At 58.6% G+C, this 21,149-nt stretch overlaps 1 protein-coding gene across 2 annotated transcripts in view; it reads right to left on the bottom strand.

Annotated features, from left to right (window-relative positions):
* ITPR3 (inositol 1,4,5-trisphosphate receptor type 3) overlaps positions 1 to 18,692 on the bottom strand; it is a 36,737-nt gene extending 18,045 nt beyond the window's left edge. For both annotated transcript variants that reach the window (XR_013958355.1, XM_080633052.1), the window contains exons 1-19: positions 18,420 to 18,692; positions 12,395 to 12,465; positions 9,029 to 9,150; positions 6,779 to 6,865; positions 6,459 to 6,617; positions 6,240 to 6,338; positions 6,047 to 6,130; positions 5,231 to 5,377; positions 4,833 to 4,928; positions 3,798 to 3,848; positions 3,107 to 3,249; positions 2,922 to 3,021; positions 2,493 to 2,653; positions 1,712 to 1,853; positions 1,360 to 1,521; positions 1,062 to 1,234; positions 833 to 952; positions 516 to 698; positions 180 to 431 (exon numbers count right to left, since the gene is read on the bottom strand). Coding sequence is in view for 1 of the 2 variants with exons in the window: in XM_080633052.1 (XP_080489178.1) it covers positions 180 to 431; positions 516 to 698; positions 833 to 952; positions 1,062 to 1,234; positions 1,360 to 1,521; positions 1,712 to 1,853; positions 2,493 to 2,653; positions 2,922 to 3,021; positions 3,107 to 3,249; positions 3,798 to 3,848; positions 4,833 to 4,928; positions 5,231 to 5,377; positions 6,047 to 6,130; positions 6,240 to 6,338; positions 6,459 to 6,617; positions 6,779 to 6,865; positions 9,029 to 9,150; positions 12,395 to 12,465; positions 18,420 to 18,508 (2,441 nt within the window). In the remaining variant the exon portion in view is untranslated. The remainder of the gene's footprint in view (positions 1 to 179; positions 432 to 515; positions 699 to 832; positions 953 to 1,061; positions 1,235 to 1,359; positions 1,522 to 1,711; positions 1,854 to 2,492; positions 2,654 to 2,921; positions 3,022 to 3,106; positions 3,250 to 3,797; positions 3,849 to 4,832; positions 4,929 to 5,230; positions 5,378 to 6,046; positions 6,131 to 6,239; positions 6,339 to 6,458; positions 6,618 to 6,778; positions 6,866 to 9,028; positions 9,151 to 12,394; positions 12,466 to 18,419) is intronic.
* Positions 18,693 to 21,149: the final 2,457 nt, after the last annotated feature.

Genomic DNA, 21,149 nt, shown 5'->3' with positions numbered 1-21,149 from the left:
ACAGCCAGAGGTGATGCTCCTGACTGTGATGGAGCCCACTTCCTTCTGAGGGCTGAGATCTACCAAAGCCACCCCACAAATGCCCTCCTCCCAGTCCTTGCTAAAGCCAAGCCAGTCCCTACACCGGATGGCCTCTGCCCTGCCCCTCAAAGCCGCTGTGAGCCCCACTCGTGTCTCACTCTTTGATGGTGATGGCTGTGGGGATCTCTGTCCAGAGTCGTGCAAACTTCACGGGCATCACCAGCTCCTGGGGGTCCCTGTCCACATGCACGTGCAACATGAGGTGGCAGAAGGATGCCCGGAGATCGAAGGGCAGCATCTCATCTGCCATGCAGAGGAAGATCAGGTCCACACCCAGCTGCTGGGAGATCTCCTTGATGGCCAAGTACTGGCGATCCAGGCACATGCGGGCAAAGAGCTTCAGCTGGTACCTGTGCGGGTATGAGGGGGAGAGGGTGTGAGGCCATGCAAGCCTTGCACCCTCACATGGAGAGAAGATGCCACGGGATCATCACCTGTAGTAGCTGAGGACGTTCTCATCATGGGCATTGCCAGCCCGGGCCTCCTGTGCCAGTTGCCGGATGCTTTTCTCATGGTGATCATTATTCTTGTCTGTCCACGTGAGCCAGACCTCCTCCTCCGAGTACTCGATGCTCAGGTACTCGTGGGTCTGGGACATCTCCTTCACTGGCCTCAGTCTGGGACAGAAAAGAGGTAAAACTAGAGATGCTTCCATGGAAAGGAAGTGATGGGGTTTTACCATGGCACTGGTGCAAGCCAGGGCCAGGCACCAGACCCCGAATGTGAGAAACCTCTGCCCTTGGCTACTCACTCTGTCTTGATGAGGATGTCGCTGTTCTTTGAGTCCAGCACGCACTTGCAGATCAGCTCCTGGGTGACGGGGATGGCGATGTGGTTGGACACACACAGGTCTGAGAGGTAGTCCAGAAACCTGCACAGCAGAAGGCTCGATGTGAAAGGGGGTCCCTGGGGGCTCCCTCCATCTCTGGCCAAGGCACATCCCACCCATCACACAGCACAAAGCCCTTTAGGACACGCACCGTGGCTCACGGTTCTTGCGCACCAGGCTGACAAAGGTCTCCACCTCCGTCTTGGTGATGTGCTTCTCCAGCAGCTTGCGGTTGTTGTGCAGCAGGGCTGTGATGGTGTCCTCAGCGAGGATGTCGTAGCCGATCTGGGACTGCATCATGCCAAACTGCTTGGCAATGTGCTCCTGGAGCAGGCAGAGAGGTGGTGAGTGCATGGGGCTCAGCGTTGGAGCATGGCAACGTCCCCATGCCCCACCACCAAGACCTCTGCAGCCCCTGGGGTCTTCCCCCATCATTCCCCATGATGAACCTGGTTCTTGCGATAGTCCTCCTGGGAATGCCGGAGCACGCGGTAGCACAGCCGGAACATGTACTGGTAGGGAGCATTCTTCTGGTCCGACAGCTCTTCCAGCCGCACCAGGGGCCCTTCCCCACCCTTGTCCTTGAAGGGGGCTTTCAGGATCCCAAAGATCTGCCCAAAAGCAGAGATGATGAGAGCTGTGTCCCCTCCACACCATCACCCCATGCATGGCTGGACACCACTGAGGCACGAGCTGGAGACCTCCTCCATGGGGTTTTCCAAAGCCCTGGCCTCCAACATGGCCCTGGGCATCTCCACAGGACCCAACCTTGCTCAGATGAAGGACCCCAGGACCGCTCACCTGCTTCAGGATGTTCTGCTCCCGCATCAGCTTCTGCCGCTCCCGGTTGGGTTTGGTCACCACGATGTCCAACACGTTCTGGCCATTGTTGGGGACGTCGCTGACGAAAAACACCAAGTCCTCCAGCAGCTGGATCACGAACCTGCACACGGACACGGTGCAGAGGGGCTGAGGGGGCCGCAGCCACACTTGGGTCCCTCCAACAATGCCAGTGCATTTTGGAGGACCAAAGAGCTGGTCCTCCCCTCCCTGGTAGAGGTTAATGGTGCCCTGCAACAAGAGGGTTACAGCCCCTATGGTTCCTACGGAAACTAAGATGTGCCAGGGTAAATGCCAGGGCCTGAGCTGTTGATTCTTGCCAGGGATTTTGCATGTAACGCCTCTGCCCCCTTAGTCACCCCTGTGGGACCCACGGGGGCGGGCTGGCAGGGCGGAAGCGGCTCCCTCTGTCCCATGAGGGATGTGTGCTTGCTCAGGAAGCACCGAGAACCCACCCACCTATAAATAACGCTGTGAGTAACCCACGGCCCCTATCGTGGGGCCAGCTCTCAGCCCCTCGGATGTTTTCCTAGCGGCAAAGGAGGGGCTGAGCAGGGCTGCGCCGTTATCTGGTTTCCTTGCCAGGCTCCTGGGAGAAGCAGGCGTGGATTCAGGTTGTGGGCAGGAAAGCAAGACAGCGCTGGCACCAAGACCCAGGCAGAGGCCGCATCCTGCAGCGATGCTGGAGAGCCCTTGGAGGAGCCCAGCATGGACCCCATCTCCCAGGGAAATGGCTTCTTACCTCCGGTCGTTCTGGCTGAGAAAACCCTCGTTCATCTTCTCCACCACATTGGCCAGCATCGAGCTGGCATCATTGGCAAAGTCCAGGTCCCGGATCTCAGACACCGGCACAGAGACGATGGCAAAAGCTTCTTTGTCTTCTTTGGTGGGGCATGTGCCCAGCTGGGAAGCAACAGGGAAGCAGCGTCACCCAGACAGGGCAATGCCAGGCACATCCCCACCATCTGCCACCAACCCGGGTGAAGACAATGACCCCGCTTGTCCCCATTGGAAGGACTGGGCTGGGCTCTGAGATACTGGGATGGATGCTAGGCTGGTGTCCAGCCATCCCCTTGGATCATGAGGGTATTTCAGTCCCTAGGTAAAGCCTGTGTGGGAAGGAGCATGCCAAGAGCTATTGGGTCACAGGGAGAAGGGAGCCAGGCCATACCATGAGGCGAATGGGCCTCTCCTCATCGATGTCAATGGGCACGTTGGTGCTCTGGATCCAGGTGTTGGTGCAGAGGTGGCGCAGCCTCACGTAGGAGTTCCTGTGAAGAGCACAGTGTCCTGGTGAGTGATCCCCACACAGACACCAGCACCCAGCAAAGACCCCATAAGAACAGGCTTGCTTACCTCGGGACAAAGGAGTCCGTCTTCTGCAGCGTGGTAGGGTCCAGCTCGAAGAGGGAGGCGATGTCGTTGCCATGGGGCACGGCCACCAGCCGGTATTTGATCTTCTCGCCCGTGTTCCTGCGGCTGGCCCGGCCACTGCCCCCCTGCACCGGGAAAGCAGCTCTGAGCACGGTGCGAGCACAGCCCCGGTGCACACACAGCACAGGACACGCACAGCACAGGGCACACGCTCAGAGCAGAAGCGCTGGCTTGGACGCTGGGCTGAGCCTCGCAGCACGGAGGGGCTATGAGAGCAGAAGCATGGCAGGATGCACCTGAGCTACGAGGCCACCCCTTGTCCAAGCCTCTCCGTCAGCAGAGAGAAAATAAACCCTGAAAGCCCAAATCTCTCTTCTACCAGCACTTCCCCATGGGCTGCGGATCCAGCATGGGCTGGGATGGATTTCAGCAGGGTCCTCTCACTAACGGGACACAGGGATGCTATCCTGGGGAGTGGGATGCTCGGCTGGACAGCGGCGCAGGCTCTGGCTGCAGCCTCAGCACCACGCAGGACCTGGTGGCACAGCGCGGGCACTGGCCCCGCAGCAGGCTCAGTTTTGGGGGCATTTCCGTGCTTTCAGGCAGAGTCTAAGAGACGGCGTGATGTCAGGCAGCGGCAGCGTTTCTGCTAGCGAGGCTGCACACAGCTCACCGTGGGCGCTGCTTTGGGCTCAGCCACGTCTCCTTTATAACTTGGGTTTTCCTGAAAAGTTAAAGACGGAGATGAAAGAGAGCTATCAGTCCTCCCACTTGGTCCCTCCACCCTGAGCACGGGGTGTTAGCTCTGTTCCTGCCTCCCTCGAGAAAGGAAACCTGCCCAGATGGGGCTGGAGGCTGGGACCCATTCCCAGTGCTCAGCACTGCTGTCCCCAAGCAGTGGGACAGGCAGATCTGGGCTCTGCACTGCAGCAAGATGACCACTCCTGAGGTCTCAGTGACCAACTCAGCATGGGAATCAATCTGTGATCTTCTTTCCTCTGCAGATGTCACCTGAGTGCCTTTTGGTTTCAAACAGCTATTTCAGAGCCCCAGTATTTGCTGTTTTCCACCCTGCAGGGGTGGAAGGGGCCTTTGGGCTGCCTTTGGTTGTCTTCTCCAGCTAGGAAGCATCTCTTGCACATGAAGCACTGAGATACCCCTCAGTACATCCCTGCTCCCCTGGCAGCAGGGGGTAGCCCTTGGTCGTGGCAGCTCATTAGTGTCAAACCAACAACATTATCTAAGTGCAGAAACTTCCTTGTGCCTCTACCAAGAGGTCTGGATCTGGACTTAAAACAGGAGCAAAAAAAATTGGCAAATGGTGTTTCCAGGCCAGATTTTGCCCACACTTTCCCTAGGCAAGGACAGCAGGATGAGTATCCCCTGCTTCCATTGCACAGGAGGTGGTGTTAGAGCAAGCAAATAGAGGAAAGCCCCATCCACCCCCCCTGTCTCTGGGCCAGAAGAGGAGGGAGCCAGGAACAGCAGTTTTGTCAATCAAACTCCTTCACCACTGGATGGGGGTTCAGTGGGAAAGCCTGGTCCTGCAAACAGGTCCATGCCGATGATGCTCACAGCCCTGGTGCCAGTGCCTCCTGGAAGCCAACTGGAGCGGGACCAGAATCAACCCTTGATGGGCACTGCCTCTGCCAGGGATGTGCCAGCCTCCCAAGGGCAGGTTTCTGCACCCCTCTGCTCCCCCCCTTACCTCTGCTGCCAGGTAGTTGCCCGTGGCGAGGTGCTTGAAGCGGTACAAGCCATTCCAGTGCCCAGCTCCCCCTCGGCACGGGTCATGGTGGACAACCTGGGAGAAGCAGAGGAGAGCTCAGCTGGGAAGCTGGTGATGCCTCCACTGACCCAGGGCAAACACAGCAATGATCAGAGTCCTGTCCTATTGCAAAGGTGGCAGTGAGCAAGCACATTTGGGGTGTGATGCTCAGACAGACACCAGCACCCATTCATCAGCTGCAGTTCCCAGTAATCTCAGAGCTTGGGCCTGGTATAGAAATAACCATTGCTTCTAGCAACCCCCCCAGTGAAAGCACCAGAGCCCATAGAGGCACCCCAAAAGCCCACAGACACATGCTCCATCCCCTCCCTGCTCACCTCCACTTCCCACAGGGCGTTGGAGCTGGTGGCCGAGGTGGCCGACTGCCTCAGGGTGGTGCGGAGGAAGACGTGCAGCTTGCCTTTGTACTCGTCGCAGGTGAGAAACTTCTCCTGCTCGGCGTGGAAGAGCCTCACCACATCCCCCTGGACCAGGACATGGTGGTGAGACCCAGGGACATGGCTCTCCCACAAGCCAAAGTATCTCCTCCCGTGACCCCCAAAGGGATGGGATCCCTCCTGCACATGGTCCAGAGCAGAGCTCCACGGCGTGGCAGCCCTGCAGGAGCCCGGGCATCAAACCCATCACTTTACACCCTGGGAGCGGCTCCGCTCATCAATGTGTTTAAGGCATTAACGCCCCGGGAAGGAGGATGCAGGGGATGCGGGAAGCTGGGGATAAGCGTGGCGCCTGGGGACGGGGGTCTGTAAGATCATAACAATCAATACCCATCCAGCTGCTTCCTGGAGGACCTCAGCCCTTAACAATAGCTCCACAGGGAAAGTTCCTTTCCCAGGCTCCACAGCTGAAAATTGTCCTCACAGCCGGGAGCCGCTGCTGGCACTGTGTGTGCCTCGCGGTGTCCTCGGGAGCCAGCTTAATACAATAAAGCAGAGAGTAACTTCATGCCCCCCTGGGTACCTGCTGCCAGGAGACACTAAACTACCCACTGAACTTGCTGTTCAGTTCTGCAGGTGATGAGGATCTTAAGCTCTGGGAGGATCCAAGGCAGGATCTCCTTCCTCTGCCCCTGTCCCACAGCCCAGCGCCTGTTCACACGTCCTGTTCCCGCAGAGCTGAGCCTCCTTCCTTACCCCTTTCAGCACTTCCTCCATGTGGTCACAGAACTGCATGAAGAGGTTGATTTTCCAGCTGGTGTTACAATTGACCGAGTTCACCTGGGGAGCAAGAGAACACGGGCATGATGCCTGGATGGGAAAAAAGGGAAAGAAAACAAGGCAAGCCGTAACAGCCCGACCCTGCAGGGGCAGCCCAGCCTCCCTGTACCTCCTTGCAGCCAGCGTTGTCAGCAAGCTCGTAGTTGCTGGCGTGCAGCGGCTGCCCGGCGTTGACAGGGTTCAGGATGACTTTGTCTCCCACAACTACCTGGGGAGGAAAATGGGAAAGGAAGGATGGAGGATGAGACCAGGGAGGAGAGCCCTGGCTGGCAGCACGCACAGTGCCTTCTGTACCGCTTCATTGAGGACTTTCCAGCCCTGCACTCACGTTATCTCCGTTGCTCCTCAGCTTCCAGAAGGGCTGGATGAAGAGCCAGGATCCCTCGTTGCCGGTGGCATCCAGTGTCACCCGCATGGCGTTCTTCTCAAGCAGGGCTGGCAATCGCTTGTTCACTGTCAGGTACTTATTGCTCTTCATGTGGAGGAGCTGGAGGCGCACATGCTGGGGTGAGCTGTGAGGCCCCAGGCGGGTCGTACCCAGGGGTGACCCCACAAGCCGTTTCCCAAGCCAACCTGCATGTGCAGGATCCGCGCATCCCCCCCAGACTCCTCATCCAAGCATAGAGAAGGGAGGGCAAGTGCCCGTACCTGTATAACACTGCCGTATTTCACTACATCCCCATGCACCTTCTTGTTCTCCGTATCGTTCTGCTTCTGCTCCATCTGGGCTGCGTGCTGAATGCCGAAAGGAGAAGAGCTGAGTGCACAGGCCAGAGCTACAATATGGTCCTCAGCGTCCAAAAGCTCAGCCCGGGACCATGGTGTGGCCCTGAGCAGCTGTATGAATCATAGAATCATGGAATGGTTTGGGTAGGAAAGGACCTTAAAGCTCAGCCAGTTCCATGCACGTCCACCTTCCACTAGAGCAGCTTGCTCCAAGCCCCTGTGTCCAACCTGGCCTTGAACACTGCCAGGGATGGGGCAGCCACAGCTTCTCTGGGCACCCTGGGCCAGCGCCTCAGCACCCTCACAGGGAAGAGCTTCTTCCCAATATAAAGTCCATGAGAGCTTTACACTGAGGCCTTAAAACTTAGGACAGGGACAAAACGACACCAAAATTCCATCAAAACCCCGGCAGGTTCTACAGGGCAGCACCAAAAGGGGACCCTGTGCACAGGCCAGAGACAGAGGCACCCATCTCAGCCCCACTGCACATGTGGCAGGATTGGTCCCCACCAGCCAAGATGCCCCAAGGTTGAATTGCTCAGCACCGCTTGCAGCCCCTCTCTCCAAAACCACAGAGATTTTCCATGTGCTGGCTCTGGCAGCTGAAGGAGCGATGCTGATGTGCATGGAGCAAGGCAGGATCTGTCTGGGAAGGGCGAGGGTGCGCTGACAGCCTTGGCGCCAGCCTGGGCACAGCCCAGTGACTGGGATGGGAAATGGTGGTGAGGGATGGAGCTGGGAGAGCATCAACCCCTTCGCATCCTCCCTGAGCAGGGGATGCTGAAGGCACTTGGCACCATTGTGGCAATCCAAACCCTTTGCTCTTTCGAACGTCGCCACCACTACAGCTAACCCTCCATCCCCATGCAGCTCTGCGGGATGTGAGCCCCATGGTGGTGGCTGCTGCCATCAGGAAACAAACCTGCTGCCAAGAAATCCTGCACTGATGCAGAGCTGGGAGTTTAATAACAACCCCATGGAGCAACACAGCCCCGGTGGGAGATCCGGCACCGTGCCCTAAATCCATGTCCAGATCTGAGCTGAAAGGCAGCGGGGCTGGGAGTGGGACTGTTTGCCCCAAGCAAGCAGGTCCATGGGGGCTGATGTTCCCAGCCTATCCCTTGGGCGGGACCGGGGTCCCCAAGCTCTGGTGTTATGGGGTGCCAGGGGCATGGGGTGGATGGCCTGGGACAGTGCAGGGAGGAATAGGAGGCATCAGTAGGGTTCCGGCACACGGCTCCGGATGTGAGGGAGCATTTGCCAAAAGGGCAACACTGGGAGCAGCGGAAAGGAAGAAGGAAATGACAGAATCTCTTTAAGACAAATCGGAACCAAGGTGCAATCAATCAGGCTCAGAAATGAGCCTCTCTATCCAGTCATGGCCAGTACAGCTGTCCACATTACGGGTTACAAGTTAGGGTCTAATTGGAGCAGGAAAATCATGTTTCCATAGACCACGTATGGCTGGACATGGCAGGAGGCCCAGACCCTGCCCCTCATCTCCAGGATGCTCCAGGACACTCTGTCCTGATGCTCCATCAGACCTTGCTCCCCAAGGGCAAAACTGGGGGCTGCTGGGGCTGGGGCTGGGCTTGGAGCCTGATGAGATGATTTAATGAGTCTCTCCTGAGCTTCGGTTTCATGAATCATGCTCAGGGCCTCGCCAGCTGTCTGAGGCGATTGTGCAATGTTTAACATGGGCCTTTTCCAAACCTCATGGAAGTCAACAGGAGCCTTTCTCTTCCACAGTCCTTTGGAGCCAGTCCTGGCTGCTGCAGCTCCCTCCTCTATGCCAGGCACCCCTGGGTGCTGCAGCACCTCTGCCTTCTCTGCCATGGGCTCCTTTGCACAGGAGCATCAGCAGGGCTGTGACAGCAAGTGCTGAGCACGGCACTGAGGGTGGAAAGGCAGGTGGACATCACCTCTCATCCCAAAAGCAGCACCACTGCCCTCTCTTCCTCTCCCTGCCTGCTCAGTCCCCTGGGTCCTTCTCTGTAGCTCCTCCCTGGGACATCTCCCTTGCAACAGAATCATGCGGCTCCTTGGTTGCTGCTGTGTTCACCCTGGGCTGCCACAGCATGGATCGAGTGTGGCTGTGCCACGCTGCCCAGAGCTCCCCCATCATCAAGGGCACACGTGCAGGGAAGGCAGGAAAGCAAAAGAGCTGCTCACCTGGAGCTTCTGCAGCAGCACCACGTCCGCGATCTTCTCCTTGTCCTGCTTGGTTTGCTTGGCCTTCCAGTACTGCTTCTGGGCAGAGTAGCGGTTCATGGGGCACACTTTGAAGAGGCAATCTGAGAGGAGAGGAAGGCCAGCATGAGGCTGCAGCAGCCGCCAGTGTGTCCCCAGTGGGGCCAATGTCACTAAGGGGCAGGAGCAAGTGCACCCCAGGACACTGCTCCTGTCCCAGCAGTATCCCTGGGAGATGGTCCTCCTAAGACACAGCAACCCCATCCATTGCTGGGGATCCAAGGTCTGGGGCTGGTGCAGGCTCACACCACCGTGTATTAGCTGTGGGGTTAGTTTCAAATCAGGGTAAATGAGGCCAGGAGTGACTCCACTTCTTGGACTAGGGATCAGAAGCATTCCCATTGGAAACGGCCGTGCAATGTGGGAAGGAAAACTTCAGGGCGAGAAAAGTACTGATGAAGCCCAGCTGTATCAGAGGAGGAGAGGATCCCACTGGGAGGCAGGGAAGGAGGAGGGAAGCCAGCAGGACACAAGACATGTGCAGAGGTCTCCACATCTCCCTTGTTACCCTCCCCATCGGACACCCAAAGCCAGCAGGACCGCAGGCTGCCACCCTGTGGTGGCCATGCCATCAGGATGTGACCACTCTGCTCCTCCTGGGCTGCTCACAGGGAGCCTCAATTACCCGTGCTGGAAACAAGCAACCTCTTCTACAATCTGTACATCCACAGCTGCATTTCGGGTCCTAAAATCAACACTTTGGGGACGTAAAGGGCACAGGTTTGCATCCCAGCTCCTCCAGACACTCGCACTGATTCCATGCTCTGCAGATTGCCCCACTTTGCCTGCTTTTCCCCAGGCTGCTGTGGCCGGATGGGATGTGGAAAGCGCAGACACCCAGGTCCAGGCTTTGGAATTGAAGCGCAAGAGCAGATGTCTGGAGACAAGGAGGCACCAACATCCCTCAGCCCTCACTGAGGACTGGAAGCTGTATGGGGGCGAGGGCAGGAAGGGCTCTGCTGCCTGGATCAACCTAATTCCGCCTGGAACAGCAGCCCAGAAACTTCAGACGCAAAAAGAAAAAAGGCATCACTTCCATCTCTGGCGCGGTCCCGAGGCACTGGCAAGCTCCTGTTTATTTACCTGGGAGTGACGAGCTAACAACACGGAGCACAGTTCTCACCGCTCGGGCTGCTGGGGACAGGCCAAGTTTCACATTGCGTGGTACAGGTCTGTTTGCTAATGGCACATCCCGTGCCAGGGCAGCACGGAGCCGAGCTGCTGCAGTGCCCGGCTGCCTGCTCCCACCGCCTCCAAACGGCTGCAGGAACACTGGGGCCACCTGCAGCACCTTGAATCGTTCTCATTCAAGTGCTAAGTACGGGGCAGAAGAACACGGCAGAAAGTAGAAACCAACAGAGCTGTGAAGAGACAAGGGCTGCAAGCACGCCCTGCCCAGAGGTGCTGCCTGACATCCCTGTCTCAGAACTAAGCCATTTGGATCTAACATCGGGGGAATCCCAGATTGGTTTGGGTTGGAAGGGACCTTAAAGCTCATCCAGTTCCATGCAGGGACACCTTCCACTAGAGCAGCTTGCTCCAAGCCCCTGTGTCCAACCTGGCCTTGAACACTGCCAGGGATGGGGCAGCCACAGCTTCTCTGGGCACCCTGGGCCAGCGCCTCAGCACCCTCACAGGGAAGAGCTTCTGCCTAAGAGCTCATCTCAATCTCCCCTCTGGCAGGTTAAAGCCATTCTCCTTGGCCTGTCCCTATAGGCCCTTGTCCAAAGCCCCTCTCCAGGTTTCCTGGAGCCCCTTTAGGCACTGGAGCTGCTCTAAGGTCTCCCCAGAGCGCAGCAGAGGGGCAGGATCCCCTCCCTGAGCTGCTGCTCACGCTCTGGGGGTGAGCCCAGCACATGGGGGGGTTCTGGACTCTGAGCTCACTGCTGGGTCCCGTTTTCCCACCGGGAAGCGGAGCAGGGTCCTGGCATGACCCACGTGCATCTCAGCGCAGCGCAGGATAGGGCCGGGTCCAGCCACAGGATATGGGGACGGCAACAGCACATGAAAATCCTCTTAAGCCTCTCGCTGGTGCCGCAGGGGAACAGCAGCAGCCCGTTGTTTTTACCTCCCAGCAGTGATTGCTATCGAGAAGGCAGACCGCTGCTTTTCCGGCCATTACAACAAGCAGCTGGATATCCTGATAGGGTTTGCATGGAGCAGGGTGAGTCTAGACCAGACCTGTGCCTGGAAAAGAGATTCAACACCCACCCATGTCTCGGCAGGGAGATGGCGTGGCTACCGGGACAAGGCTCGCACCGGCTGCTTCCAGCTCTTCCCATCCAGCCCCAGGTGGAAATCAACTGATGCCTGCGAATGGGGATGGCTGCCCGGGCAGGGCAGGGCTGCGGGACACTGGGGAGCTCATTAATCAGCCCCATGTACAAGTTAATGGCAGCAGCTCACATGCAAGCACATCACTGCTTGGTGGGACCCCCATGGTGCTCAGAGGGGAACGGGCCCTGCATGGCACCTCCCTGTGGGATGTTAAAGCCACCTTGGGAAAAAGGTGGAGGCACAAAGCAGAGCGGGAAACCCTCATTTTAAAAGCGGGCCTGAAGTGCCAGGAGCTGGGATGAGAGGAACGGCTGCCCTCATCCAACCCCTCAGCCACTGCTTTGGGGGCACCCCACAGCTCACTGCACCCGGGCAGCCCCTCACCCAAATGGGAAACAACCGGCACAGCCCCAAGTGCCCAAGGAGCCGATGCAGCCCAGGACATGAGGGCCGAGGACAGATTGGGATTTACCAGCCCTCCCTAAGCCCTGCCTGCCTTGTAAATGGGAGGCTTAATCCCCAGCTCCCTCTGAGGTGCAGCCAAGCACCGCAGATGTAATTAGTGCTGAGTGCTAACAGGCCCGCCTGGAAATGCTTTGCCTGTTGCAACTGCCTCTCTGAATGTCCTCTCCTGTCTCTGACTCCTGGTGGGTAAACACCCAGCTGCCAGCATCCCTAGGGATGCTTTGCAGAGGATGGGTCCCAGCCACCCCGGTTCCTTAGGGCTGGGCTAAGGGGTCCCAAGGACCACCCCACCATGGAGGTGGTGCCAATAAATGCGTTAATGCCCCCAGAGTCAAACAGAGGAGGGTAGATGGTTTGGCCAAGCCATGGGAACAAGGCTATGGAGGCTGTCCAAGAACCCTCCAGGCTCCTCAGCAAAGGACAAGCAGCACCTTCCAGCCCCAGAATAGCTGGGATAGATGGGACCCTGGTCCCCAGCCATGGATGCCCGGGGCCAGCATCATCCCCAAGGCTGCTTCATCAGCGCTGGAGCTGCCCCAGTCTCACCTCGGAACTTCTTGGGCGGGTTGTCCAGGTCGCCAGCAGCCGGCTCCACCACGCATCGGTCATCCACCAGCCTGTGTGGGACAGAGAGCAGGAGCAGGGTCAGCACTGGCGATGGGAGCAGCTTCACCACAGCCCACGGCTCTGTGCCACCAGCACCAAAACCGTGTCTCCTGTTTGCCACCCGTTCGCACTCTGTAAATATTTAGCACAACAACAGAGCAGCTGCTTTGGGGCGTTTGCTCCGAACACATCACTCCTTGTTCCCCACCACCCACCACCTCTTCCACGTGTGCTTTTCATCCTGGTCCCTTATAGCAAATGACGCAGACACAAAACAGTGATGAACACGATGCCTCGTGTCGGCCCTTTGCTCAGGGGCTCACACGGGAGGCTCTGATGCCCGGGTCCTGCTGCAGCAAACCCTTGCCCAGCTCCCAGCTGTGCCAAACACCCTCCCCACACAGAACACTGCCTGCGGTGTTATGTCACTGGTAACCCGGCACAAGAGGGATGAGTTCCACTTTCATGCAGTGGTTTTCCTTCTCCAGCCAGGAGCTCACCCCCCTGTGACATGGAGGGTGTAGCTGCTGCAGATGGAGGTGGCAGGGTCCCTCCAAACCAGTCATTAACTAATATCTGATCAGAGGAGCTGGCTCTGCCCATCAGATGCAAAGGGCTGTGTCTCCTCCCTGCCCACCTCTGCTTTCCCAGCATTGAGCAAAATCCTGTGGGCTTGGCCTCGGGTGCTGATGATCAGTGTGGGGACGGATGGGACGTTGCTTTCCAAAGTTCCCAAGAACAGCAGAGCATATGAAGCAGATGGGCATCAATTCAGATTCTATACCCCAGCACGAGGTTCTGCTCAGCACCCAAAGCACAGCGGGACGAGTGGTGCCCCAGGGGCTGGTGGCGCCGGGGGCCACGGGTGCTGTCTGAGGCTCCAGTAAGACGGGCTGTACCCGCTCGCCCGCTTTCTCCCTGCGCCTGGGAAGTGATGCAGCCAGAGAAACTCTGCTCCTGCCGCAGGCGAGGAAGTGAGAAGCGTGTCCCCACCTGCGGAGCCTCAATTCAGGCAGCCGCTGAGCGTGCGAGTGGATACAGGAATGCACCCATGACGCCATCCCGGGAGGGAGCATCCCATCCGGCTCTGTCTGTCCCTGGGATGGGAGCGACGATGCAGACTGACAAAGCGAGGTCCATGCGTGTGGCGCAGCGGAGCCAAGTATCCCCAGGGGACACTCAAAGATTCCCCTCAAAGCAAACCAAATAGCCAAAGCAGTGCTGGAGATGAACAAGCTGCACTGCAAAGGGTTGGCAAAAGAGACATACATCCCATTTGCAGATCCAGCCTCTTCCCCTGGCCTAGCTAGACGTCGGAGGAAGGGAAAATTCCTTTCAATAGCTCGTCAGAGAGGAATTTGGCCTCTGCATTGGGACCCTGGGACCCCAGCGCTGCTGTGGGCTGGCAGCAGTGAACACTCATGGTCAGCAATGCAGGGTCTCAGGCCCCCAACCAGGGGCTGCCTGAACACGATGCCTTTTCCATGGGCCATGAGAGCAAGGAAGTAGCCGAGCGTGTTCCCAAACTCCTGCGGGGCACGGAGGGCAGGGAGGGCAGGGAAAGAGGTGAAGAGTGGAGCAGAGGCAGCTTTGGGCAGGGGCTGTACCACATCCCACCCCACCGGACACATACAGAGCCTCAGCCCAGCCCCAGGGCCCCTTGTAGGCTGATTTAACTTCTATTACTATTACTCTGGGGAGGGAACAGGCAGAAACAAACGTGTTCAATGCACCTGGGAGCAAAGACCACCATGGGCTGAGCCCAAGCAACCCCGCGTCAGGCTCGCAGAGCAAAGCACTTTAAAGACTAGAAACCCTCCATGGTCATGGCTGGGGGTCTCCAAGGAAGCTCCTGCCCTATGTGGCCTATTTCCAGTGCCGCAGTGAACAGCACAGGAGCCTCCCACCCTCACCGGCTCTGCTCAGCAGCCGCTTCCCCGTAGTTACCACTGCACTGGGCAGCATTAGAGCCATTGACCTGCCAGGCTGGGAGGCTTAATTAGTTAATGATCTCACGGCAGTTTCAGCATCTCTAAGCCCAGGATTACTGCAAGGACGCAAGTGTTGTTTCCATTAAACTCACGCTCCAGACTAACATTCTGCAGTGAAAAATAGCTGAAAATAATAGGATTCTGACAGGATGGACACGAATCACCTGGGACACTGCTGGGGCCAGGATACGCTTGCACTAAGAACCAGCATCATCGCAGTGGGATGGGGCCAGTCGGGGCTCCCTCTGCTATTAGAGCAGCAGGGACACGCGGGCACTCGCTGCCGCACTGAGCAGCGGGGAGGACACTGGGAATGAAGAGAGCAGCTTCCATTGCTCAGGTGTTAATGAGAAAACAGGGGTTGGTGTCCGAGCACCTGGAGGAAGATTCTGAACAAAGCAGGAGGCCGAAGGCACTGATGAACACCGTGGAAACTTAACTTTACCTTTCCAATTCATCTCCAGGGGCCAGATCCTCGCCCCGCTGAGCCTGCTGCCCGCAGCCAGCAAAGCATGGGCGAGCATCTGGTTCGCTTTAAGCCACGCAAGTCATCGCCATGGCTCCAGTGGGGCTTTAAATTATCAAGCACAAAGTGGTTCCATGGCCGGGGGCCAGCGTGCTTGGCCTCGTGCAAGGTCAGGGTCCAGCACAGCGATGTGCAGCGGATGGACACCCTGAGCAGCCCCAGGATGGGGGCCAGCGGGGCTGACGTGGAACAACGTGAACCCGGGCTGAGGAAGAGGAGGGAGGGAGCCTTCCCCAGCTGGGGAGCTCCGCGGTCCAGCAGTGCTCTGGGAGAAGGGGAGCCCTAATGCAGGCAGGAGCACCCTGCTACAAAGCAACCATCCCCTGGACGTGAGGAGGAGGGTGACGAGGAGGAAAGCTCGCTGCTGGGCACGGGGTCAGGTCAGCCCCTCTGGCTCGGGTGCAGGACAGGCACTGAGCCTCCCATGGGGAGGAATAAAGTGAATGAACACAGGGCAGCCACCCAAACGCAGCTTTGCCCTGTCCCAGTGCCGGGAGGAGGAACCGCTCCTGGCCTCGCTTGTGCTTCTCCTCCCCACAGACGAGTTCGTCCTGACCCGGCAGAGCTGGAGTTACCCTTTAACCAGCCATTGCGTTTCCCTGAGCTGCTCCACCCTGCAAATCCACCTGCAACGGCTCCTACAGCTACCAAAGGGGGTATTCCTCCTTAAACAGCCATGCGGGCAGGTTTGCCACTGCCCCTTCCCTCCCTGAGCCCCAGGGATGGCAGGAACAGGGCAGCACATCCCCAGCACAGGCACCAGCGCTGCACTGCTCCTCCTCTCTGGCTCTGGCCCTGTGGTGCTGGCTTCTCAGGGACACACGATAAGATGGGGACACTCATGGCAGCAGCATCTCCCAGGGTCACAGCACTGCCCCATCCATCACGCTGGAGCAGCAACCACATCAAGGTCTCTGAGCTCCTTTCCCTGCTTGCCATGGGTTTGCTTGCTCTGGATGATCCCCACAGGGCACCCACATCAGTGGCTGTTCCTCCCCATCCCAGACCCAGTTCCAAAAGTTCCTTCTCCTCAAGCACAGATCCCCCAGGAGTTACCAGTGACAGTCCCTGAGCAGCACCCACACCCCAGCTCCCTGCAGTGGGTGCCATGTCCTGGGGAAGCTGCTGCTCACACCAGGTACAAAAGGAGGAAAGGGATGGGAGAAAGGGATGGGAGAAAGGGATGGGAGAAAGGGATGGGAGAAAGGGATGGGAGAAAGGGATGGGAGAAAGGGATGGGAGAAAGGGATGGGAGAAAGGGATGGGAGAAAGGGATGGGAGAAAGGGATGGGAGAAAGGGATGGGAGAAAGGGATGGGAGAAAGGGATGGGAGAAAGGGATGGGAGAAAGGGATGGGAGAAAGGGATGGGAGAAAGGGATGGGAGAAAGGGATGGGAGAAAGGGATGGGAGAAAGGGATGGGAGAAAGGGATGGGAGAAAAGGATGGGAGAAAGGGATGGGAGAAAGGGAGAGGGAAAGTGCCCAGCTGGGACACAGTCACAGGGATGCCACAGCTCCCACACGCTGGGGTACATCCCTTAATGTGACACTTGTGATCAGCATCTGGAGACACTCCACATCATCCCATATCAACAGCGGATCCCACTGCACACCCCAGTGATCCCACAGCCAAAACCAGTCCCTCTGCAAAGGAGGATGGAGGGAGTGCTTCCGCAGGGTGCTCAGCCAGCGCACAGTACCCAGCGTGGGGCTGGCAGGGGCCATTTGCCTTGCAAATGAGGCAAATAAGGTCTGGAACCATGGCAGGAGGGCCAGGGAGAAGCACTGCCCCTGAGTCACCCAGTTCCTTATCGCAGGAGTGATTTAAGGTGTGGTTGGGTCTCCCAGGTCGAGGGCCACAAGGGAAAACCATTTCAGAGGGCAGGAAGCATCCCGGAGAAAGGAGAACCCTGGGAAAGAGGGGCTACCCCGTGCTGGGGCCTGGGAGGAGAGGCTCTCCAAGCAAGCCCTGCCTTTAGATGCTTCCAAGTCTACAGAAGCACCCGGCAAAAAGGGGGACCTGGGGCCGGAGCTGCAGAGCAATGTGAGCTCCAAAGGGTCGAAACACCTCTTCACTCAGTGCCTGGTGAGGCACTGGGCTGTGCTACATGGGCTGATCACCAGTGTCGGGCCCCAGGGAGCCTGCTCCAGCCCCAGTTTCACAGACAGGCTGGAAGGGTGCTCAGCACCAAGCTGCCAAGGGGTGGCTCTGGCACCAGGAGCTGGCAGCTACAAGGAGACCTCTCCAGAATGGACCATGGGGATGTTCTCCCACCCATCAGGGAGCGCTGGCACCTAAAGGCTGCATCCTGCACATGCAGGACCTTCCACCCAACACCATCTAGAGCTGGAGGAAGGCTCCGGTGGGCATGAACCCAGGGGCTGTGTGTGCCCAGCGGTGGGAGCATGAACACGTGTAGGCGAAGGTACGCATGTCTCCGGTTATACATAGGCATGTGGGAGCAAGTGCATTCAGTGCAGATTATAGAGCCAGGCAGCTCCTGCCCCAGGAATCCCATCCAAGTCAGCATTCCTGGCTGAGCTCAGCCTCTCCTACACGCAGCGTGGGGCAGGCACGCTGGCACAGACACACGTCCACCTGCCTGGGGCTGTGGGCAGGGTTTGGGTCCCTGCTTGGGGTAAGGAAAAGACCCACCTGTGCCCCAGCTGCCCTGGCAGAGCCCTCAGCACTGCAGGGAAGCATTCCCGGCGGGAGCAGTGGATGGAGAAGGGCATCGCTGAAGGTCTTGGCCTGGCTTTGTCTTTGGCTTGAACAGAAACAGGAGGGACAAGGGACAGGTCCCCAAGCTCTGAGCTCATCTCCCCACATCGGAGATGATCCCTTTGCCCGTGCTATGTCCAGGAGGCTGCAAGGAGTCAGCTCAGCCTGGACCTGGCAGTGCCCTGGTCCCTGCAGCCCAAAGCAGCACTTGGTGGCCATGGGTACCCACGCGTTGATGACCCTGCAGTGATTCTCACTGGCCACCAGCAGTGTGGGGCTGTGAAGGGGGACAGCGAGAGCCATCGCTGCCTGGCACACCCAGCCTCCAGCCGCACCGAACAGCACTGGGAGCACTTAATGCCCAGGAGGGATCCCAGCTGCTGGAGCCGTTCCGCTCAGCCACACACACACAACTCCCTTCCTAACCCCACAAACCCCTCGTGCTGCTTAAGCCCGTTTCATCTCCCCCAGTCCCTAATGAGGGGCGAGCGTGTCCCGCAGGGTCCCTCCAGGGCCATCTCCTGCCCCTGGCAGCGACTGGATCCCAGGAGAGCCTGGAGGAACCCGGCTTCTCTTGTCCCCGCTCTCGCTGCAGCTCCTAGAGCTTCCCTTTTCCCTTTGGTTCCAGGCTCAAGCACCACCTTGTTCCATCCCATTCCGTTCCGTCCCACCCGGCTGCCTGGGACCCGGCTCGCTGCGGGACAGCCGCGGGAGCGCCCCACTCACCCCAGGGTGCTGATGAAGCCATTGACGGAGCCCTCGGCGTACAGGGAGACGATGTCCCCGATGTGCAGGAAACTTGACATCTCATTCATGGTTGCCCTCGCCTCGGCGCGGCGCCGCTTCTTCCCCGAGTCACCTTCCCGAGCCGATATCCAGCATGGGGCGAGCAGAGGGTCCCTGCTCCGGGGGGGGGGGGGGGTGTCACCCCAGCCCGGCTCCCTGCGAGCCGCGACGGGCGCGGGGCGGCAGCCGGAGCCCCCGAACAACTTCTACATGTGCCGGAGAGGAGGAGGAGGAAGGAGGAGGGAGGGGGTGAAGCTCAGCTCGAGGGCTGCAGGAGGTCTCTCCGGCTGCCTCCGTCCGCGCTCCGCGTTCTACCTGCAGCCAATGGAGAGCGATCAGGAAGTCCTGCTCGAAAAAGCATGCAAATGTTTTTGGCCTGGGAGGAGAAGCGGAGCCGCGGGGGGGGGGGGGGGGGAACCCAAAATGAGGCCCCACCCTCCCCTCCCCGCCTCCAGCCTTGGGCGAGCGTGCGGTGAGGGGGGCACCGGGGATGGGGACGCGGCTCCCGGCCCCGCGGGGTCCCCCCGTGTCACCCCCTGCGCTCCCTGCGGCTTCTCCCCCTCCTCGGCCGGGGCTCGCAAAGGCGCCTTTGTGGGGTTCTGGGGTGCTCCGACGGCGTCCGGCGGGAGCAGCACCGGGTGCGGTTGGGGTTTTCCAGCTCCCCCCGGCCCCTTCCCGCCCGTGGCCGCGGCTCCTGCAGCCACCCCTGTCCCACACAGCCCCGCTCCTGTCCTGCTCTTCCCCTTTGCTGCATCCTCCTCCCCGCTCGGCACCAGGAGCCGCAGCTCCCTGATCCCATCCCTGCACCCCAAGAGCTGCCCTTGAGCCGGTGCTTCCCCAGCCCGGGGATCCCGGAGCAGGGAAAGCCCAGTGAGGACCTGGCGGCTCCCGCTGGATTTTTCTGCCCCAGGCAAGTGCTTGTGGCTTCCTGAAGCCCAGCGGCCTCCTGCCAACCTGCCGCTCCCACACGGCTCTGGTTCGTTCCTGCTTTGCCTCTTGCCACCTCCATCCCGTGCTCGCACCACTGCCCAAACACTCGCCCTGCTCAATGCCGGACCTTTCCCCCTGCACGCCTCATCCAGGGTGATACTGAGCTGCTGTCTCCAGCCCTGTCCACCTCAACGATGCCTTAGAGTTCATCCAACACCACTGGGACCATGAGCAGGAAGGAGACCTCCAGCCCTCCCCAGAGCCCACCCGGTCCCAGCAGCCCTTAAGGAGCCTTTCCACAGTCAACCCAGCACCACAGGGCCAGGCAGCAGTCCCAGGCACCCAGAGGAGGCCACAGAGATGCTGCGAGGGCTGGAGCAGCTCTGCTCTGGAGCCAGGCTGAGAGAGCTGGGCTGGGGCAGCCTGGAGAAGAGAAGGCTCCTGAAGGGGAGACCTAAGAGCAGCTCCAGTGCCTAAAGGGGCTGCAGGAAAGCTGGAGAGGGGCTTGGGACAAGGGCCTGTAGGGACAGGCCAAGGGGAATGGCTTGAACCTGCCAGAGGGGAGACTGAGATGAGCTCTTAGGCAGAAGCTCTTCCCTGTGAGGGTGCTGAGGCGCTGGCCCAGGGTGCCCAGAGAAGCTGTGGCTGCCCCATCCCTGGCAGTGCTCAAGGCCAGGTTGGACACAGGGGCTTGGAGCAAGCTGCTGCAGTGGAAGGGGTCCCTGCCCGTGGCAGGGGTTGGAGCTGGAGGAGCTTTGAGGTCCCTTCCAACCCAAACCATTCCATGATTCTATGAATACAGCAGTGGTGGCAAAGCACCATGTCCTCAGAGCATCTTTTGGACAGCACAAGCGCCCTAGTTCCTTGCTTTAATTAAAACTCGCCTGCTGTAAAAACAATATCGGAAGGGATAAAAAAAAAAAGCATGATGCTTTTCTCATTTCTTTCCCTCCTGTCCTCTTTTCTGGCAAACAAACACAGGTTTCAGGGATACAAACCTTGCCCTAAATAGTGAGGGGTTTTTTTCCACTAGGAAACGGACAGGTCCCCTGGCAGAACAACGGGAAAAAAATTAGTGCAATTCCTGCGGGGGGAGATGCGAATTGAGGTCCATCAGGATTAGCTGTGTTTTCAGCACAGGCCAAATTTAGAAGCCTTTATCTCAGGGCAACAGAGGGGGAAAAGAGAAGATCATAAGGAAAGAAAAAGCCCTGCTACTGTTAAAAGCAAATGAAGGTTTCACAACAGGAGCTCAAAGAGAGCCCCTGAGGAATCAGAGACCCACCTTGGTGCACAGATCAGCTGCTTTGATCACAGGCACAAGGGGTGTCTCACACAAGGAACACCGTGCTGTGCCCATGCCGGTGCTCAGCCAGCTTGGACACCATCTCTGCCAGCCCAGCCCAAAGCGGGCTCCCCATGCACCCATGTTGTCCCTTGTGCTTGCAGAGCACTGAGCACTAAGTTATCTGCAAGCACCACGAAGCCCCCCATGGCACTAAATAAACTGGCACATGGTTTCTCCCCCAGCATGGAGAAACCTCTTGAAGTCTCCTTCTGACTCCAGGGCAGGAGAGTGATGGACACCACGTCCAGCCCATGATCTGGGCTGAAATGTCCACAAAATGTTTTAGGTGATGCTGCATCTCCAGATCCTCTCTGAATGCAGCCAGGCGGATGAAACCCTCCCCATCCTCCAGCTCCCTGGCCAAGTGACAGGAGATGACAGCTCTGCCTCTG

This window comes from Psittacula echo, assembly GCF_963264785.1.
Source record: "Psittacula echo genome assembly, chromosome: 22".
NCBI lineage: Eukaryota > Metazoa > Chordata > Aves > Psittaciformes > Psittacidae > Psittacula > Psittacula echo.
The sequence above is the reverse complement of the archived record's forward strand: the minus strand, read 5'-3'. Positions and strand labels throughout refer to the sequence as shown.